Source organism: Bactrocera tryoni, chromosome 1 (assembly GCF_016617805.1).
Source record: "Bactrocera tryoni isolate S06 chromosome 1, CSIRO_BtryS06_freeze2, whole genome shotgun sequence".
Classification (NCBI taxonomy): domain Eukaryota; kingdom Metazoa; phylum Arthropoda; class Insecta; order Diptera; family Tephritidae; genus Bactrocera; species Bactrocera tryoni.
In genome coordinates, this window is record NC_052499.1 from 29,335,928 (window position 1) to 29,341,927 (window position 6,000).

Here is a 6,000-nt window from a genome sequence, read left to right on the forward strand (position 1 = left end):
AGTAGACAAAAAAACGCTTTAATATTTTGAGCTCTGCTGAATATATGTAGTATGTGTAGCTTATGCCTCAGTGGGGTATGATCTCAAATATTAGACCTAAAACTAATCCCACGAGTTATCGACGGAACCTGGTAAAAAAAATAGTTATATACATACATATGTACATACAAAAACAATACATTCATATGTACGTATATGCCCAAACCGCTATCAAAGTTCTTGAAGCTTAGTGTTCAGAATCTTTATAAATTAATCTAGCAAATTAGGTTGGGATCCTTAAGACTTGAACCATACCGGGCCCTTTGTATACAGAAAAACTCCAACAATTAGATCTCATGTACCAACAAAGTGGCTCGAACTCATCACAAACCTGCCAAGGTGTTTTATTTTCCGCATGCCCAATCTGAGTTCCGAGGTTTTAACCTTGAAAGGACGGAACCGTCAAGAATATAAAGTTGAGTTGATTCTGCCACGTCCTCTTCCTACCAAAGCTATAGCTGGAATCCGTTGAAGATTTTTAATCTGTGACTGCACAATTACTAGTAGTGGGCTAAATCCATTGAAAATTCCATATTATAGTATTAAAACGTCTAAATTAAGAAAGATATCTAAGCGAAGCTAAACTTCTATAATTCCATAGGACATAATTTCCACCTAGAAATATGACGATATGAAACCATAGTCATATTCATAGCAGCCTATTTAAGGTCATTTTTAATACCTACTTAGCCCGGAACTTGGTACACCATAATTTCATTTTTCATTGTAGCTGAGGGACTTGATTGGATTCAGATATTTTAATTTGAATCTTGCAGAATGTCAATTCATAAAATAAATAACATTTGGGAAACCCAAATCCTTCTAGCTGGTAAATAATTTATATGTCCTTAAACACCAATACCCCTAAGTCACTTCAACATAACGGCAGCATTAAATAAATAAATATAAAAGCATAAAAATCATTCATGTACCACAACTTTCAGCCTACATTGAAGTGGGGAGGGTGTACCTATATACATAAGCATATACTTATATACAAACTTGACATAGTTCGCGAATCTTTTTCACAGTTTCATATCGAAGTCGCCTCGCTATGGCTACGAGTCCAATCATTGGGGTATGTAGAATGCATTTGGCTCCCTCTCATGCTCTAATTCGCATGCGCCACCCTACCGAATGCGCTTAACCTTGACATACTTACCCAATACGAGTATATACCTCGAACTTGCCACTGCCACGAATGCAGACACAGATACAACTACCGTTGCAGATGCGCGTACTTGAGCCCAAAGCCAAGTGGCAGAGCGGAGGACTTGTGCAAAGCGCTCTTCCAAACAAACATACGAACAACAAACACGAAATGGTAAAAACGATGAAAAGAAGGCCAATGTAAAAGAAAACCCCACGAGTTGAGAGGCAACACAGCCCATACACTACAGTAGCAACCTCGAAGCAGCGCGCATTCCCTCCCCAAGGGTGCGCAACATACACAATTTGGGGTTGAGAAGGAATTGTAGCAAAAAGAAAATAGAAAAATGGAAAACATAAACAAGCAAGTGGCTTTCAGTGAAAAAAATTATGCTGGAAGCCAACATAAATGTAAGTATTTAGCAAGACTGAAACAGAGTTGCATTGGTTGGGTTTTCAATTACTATATATGAAATACGTTCGACCTTTGGGAAACGGCAGATCTTAGTTATAATATTACACCACTAACCTCAGTTCCGATTGTGGTGATCTTTACGACAACATCGTCCTTTTCCACGTCATGAGAAATGACATCGCCCGAGGTCTCACGTCCGTTGTGGGTGAGAAAAACACGTTGGCCCGGCTGCAATTGTATACCCAATATGGAACGAAAACCCGGACCGATCAAGTCCGACTCGCGAAACTCCTTAATCATGGCGTTGCGACGCAAAGCTTGCGCGGGACTAATGTAATGTGCGCTTACAGTGCGACGTGCTTCCAATAAAACGGACGACTTGGACGACGATGAGGGCGATGTGTCCAAGTTGTGCTCCATGGTTTGTGTCTTAAAATCGAAGCGTACTATATATTTAGTGTCGGCGGTAAGATTTGTACCGTTGTTGTTGGCTGCGGCAGAATCACTCGTTGCCAATAGTGACGACGAAGTGACCGTGGCAGTAGGTGGCGTCTTGACGTCTTGTATAACGCCCGAATACCAGAGACCATCCGGACCTGGCGCACAAACTTTTGTACCGATTATTGAACGTTTGGCTAAACGGCGACCAGTGGACATTGTCTTCTACGAAATTTTGGAAACCGAACAAACCGAAAAAATTAAAATCAGAAAGTGTGTGAAAAGAAGTACGGAGGATCACTACGTTTCTTTTTTTTTTTTTTTTGATATAACGCGCGTGTGACGTCAGCCGTTAAAATGACCAATTAACACTTTTTGGCTTTAGACGAAAGTTCTATGACTTTTCGTCGAGAAAATGTGTGAAGGGCGATTCTGACTTTTTATTTTGAACACAATTTGAAATTTTTCAACGTTTTTATTGCTTTTATTTTCGCTATTTCGTTAACAATAAACACCTGTTCACACTCTCACTTGACAGCGCGACAATTTATTGCACATTTATCATACGCTTTACTCTATTTTATCAACACTTTTGGCACTTGTGAGCTTTACTTTTACTCTTCGTTTTTGCCACTTTTTCAATACTAATTTTCAGGAAATCGCATATTTTTTTAAATTCGTAGCAATCAAAAAATATATAAAATTGCCAAAATTACTTGTTTATAATTTAATAGCAATTTACTAGGGCTTTCACACGTTGATTGCGCGACAATACTTTAATTTTCACAAATTAGTGACGGAGAACCAAAAAATCTAAAATTGCGGTTAGGAGCGAACCGAAATATTTGAAGAACAAGAAAGAACGCGGCCACAAAGGCGTAGATAAGTGATTTTGTTTTGGTTTTGGTTTTGCTAATGAGCTATAAAATTCACACAATGATTGCAAAGCCGCTAAACACTGTTGTTATTCATGTGTCACACAATGATACATATGTATGTACATACATATATAAAGACGCTTGTTTGATAAGTATAGATATTATGAATTATTATTTAACGCTTTTCTTTAAACAGTTGTTACTGGGTTTCCCACTATTTGCTTTAGCGTAATGTGTACAGGGACCTTATTATTTTGCGGTTTCTGTATTTGCGCAGTTTCGCAAACTGTTATTCAAGGCTTCCGTGTTTATTTGACTTCCTTATAACAGAACCTTCTCAGCGTAGACAAATTAGCTCACTTGCAATATAATTTTTTTATTTTAACTTTTTTCACTTTACTTCTTGAACGCCACATAGATTTTGCTCTTTTCTACTCACACTTGGTCGTCGTGCGAAAGCTTGCACTAAACCTGCTGCATTTATCATTTATCGATTATCACGAAGATTTCAGTGAGTTGCTAATCGCCTCGTTTGAACAAACTTTGATTTTGCGTTGAGAACTTTTTAATTATTGCACTGTTCTGCACTATATAGTCTAAAAGTATTTTATTTTCAATTTTTAATGCATAAATATTTGAGACTTTTTCTCTCTCCCACACGCGGGGTCACCTAACTCTCGTGTTTTTTCAGCGCACAAGTCTTTAGCGTATTGCCGACATGAAATTTGTCGCACAAATGAAGTGTTCCTCAAACGGAGACGCACACCTTAATGCGGGGAAGACACTGCGCCCGCCAAAGAAACTGCTTGTCACACTGACCCAGGGCGTCAATATCGATAGTAGTGATCTTTTAATAACACCATTCAAATTCTGTACGCTTTTCGGAGTTTGCTTCACGTGATGTTGTTGTTTTATTTGTTGTTGTTGCTGTTGTGCACCAAAGTTCGTATCAATATTTTTGTTATGCTTTTGTATGAGTTTTTCTTTAATATTCGGCTGTTGTATGGATGACAGCGGCAACGACGTTTGTATGGATTCGCATAGAAGGGCGGCCGCATTGGCTTCACTCGCTGCAACTACATGCTCCACTCGTTTCGGCGTAAGCGTTCTGTGCTGTTTCGGCTTATTCCTAAGCATAATCCACCGATTTTCTTCTTATCTTGTCTGTGTTCAACAGATTCTTTGCGCTCGAAAACTGCTTCGTGCACGAAAACGCACACGCTGCAAGCCAAATTCGCACTAAACACGACACAAGAAAAACCAAATTTGTTGCAAAAGTCCGCAACGGCAAAATTTCCAGCTGAGAATGCTGATAGCCGTCAGGGAAATGCACGTAACACAAGTGAGTTTGTAAAATTGCTCACTTTTTCACTTTCTTTGCGTTGGCAAAAGAACTATTCAAGTTCACTATGTACTATTTACACAATTATTACGGTTTTGTTATTGCTATGGCCTTATTTGCTGACGGCAGTGTTCTTTTTTGTTTGTTTTGTTGGGTTTTTTGTTCTTATGACATTCGCCTTCGCTTGTCGGCCGGTTCGGCAACTGTGTAAATGTGGCAGCAGTTTCTACAAAATTGCAATTGTTTGCGCTTTTGCTGTGTAATGCCACTTTGTTGCTTCCAAAGGCTGTTCGAAATGTTCACAATTTTTTTAATTTTAATTTTACTTCAAGAAGCTCGTGCAATATTGTTATTGTTTTTCTATAAGTGCTCACCTGCCCACGAGCGCGAACGCATACACACACACACTGTTTATTGCAACGCAAATACGAATGCCGGCACTTTGCACTGCTCACACCCACACATTCACACACAAAAGCCCACGAGTATAGTGCACACAATTGGCGTAAATATCGAATTCCGCGCTGAGTTTATCGATATTTAAATGAAGTTCTTATTTGTTCTTGCTGTTATTTCTTTTGCACTTAATTCGACGTCTTATGACGTACTTCACATGACCGGCAATACGCAACAGTATTTACATTTTCGCTTATCAAGCCGACACAGTAATGCACAGTTACTCGCCCTGTGCAACGGAATGGCTCGTTTGGCCCTTGGCGCTGCGTGGATTTGCTTGCGGCTCAGCGCGGTTGTCAGCTGATTAGTCAGCGCTAGTTTAAGAACGTTCACTACACTTTACGTGTTTACAAAAGTTGTTTTTATTTGTGTATTTTTATTTAATTGGGCACGTAATTAATCTGCGGTGCGGCGCTCACACAATACGCGTACGCTTGGTCAGCTTGATTTAGATTGGTTTGTTTTGGTTGGCGCTGTGAAGCAACAATTATCGTCCGTACACGAGAGTTGACTATCAACGACTGAATTCGTCGAATGTGTATGCTGGTTTTCGGCGCTGCGTTGTTACGTCGTTCAGCGGCCGCTCCATGCCCCGCCACGCGCCGCAGCCGCAATACTTCATTTTATATCTAGCAACAAAGCTATGTTGGAAAGCGCTGACGAGAGCGACGGCGACGGTGAAAACGTTGCGGCCACGGGTACGGACGCTGTCGATGACGTTGGCAACGTAAGCAAAAGAAAACGGAACAAGCAAACACGAACGGCAGAGCTGAAATAAAAATAGCAATTGAGCGCTCACAATCGTGAAACCGAAAAGACATTGCGTTGCATTTCGGCAGAAAATAGTGAGTGTAAATGAAACATAGGCCAAACATCTGGCCAGATTGCAGCAGCGGAGTAGCTAGGACGACGTAAACACGTAAATACGAAATCATAAAAATGTAAACAACAACTTGGTGGATTCCAAATCAGACTCACGTCAACGTCGGCCTGCTCTCTGCGCCACCTGATTCGTATAATTTCCGGTTAGTTTACTCACACCACTACTACCACAACCGCCGAAGTCGACATTTGAAAACGAATACTAATCGTAGTCAGCGCTCTTTATGCTCGCTCTCTCATCGCTGCTCTTACAACGGTATGGCAAACTGTGATATCTTCTTTGGTTTTGGCGTCTACAGCTGTTCACCAAAATACCTGCCATTCCGATTGTGCCCACGAACTTACCAAACGAATAAATACCCGTACTGTTTGAGTACATATAATTTGAGATGTTGGAAGTG

The 6,000-nt window shown here is 40.3% G+C and overlaps 1 protein-coding gene across 2 annotated transcripts in view; it reads right to left on the reverse strand.

Moving 5' to 3' along the window:
• Positions 1–2,354, reverse strand: part of LOC120782530 (zinc finger protein 704) — a 284,131-nt gene extending 281,777 nt beyond the window's left edge. For both annotated transcript variants that reach the window (XM_040114850.1, XM_040114849.1), the window contains exon 1: positions 1,718–2,354. In XM_040114850.1, coding sequence (XP_039970784.1) covers positions 1,718–2,260 — 543 coding nt within the window. In that variant the 5' untranslated portion in view covers positions 2,261–2,354. The remainder of the gene's footprint in view (positions 1–1,717) is intronic.
• Between the last annotated feature and the right edge of the window lie 3,646 nt (positions 2,355–6,000).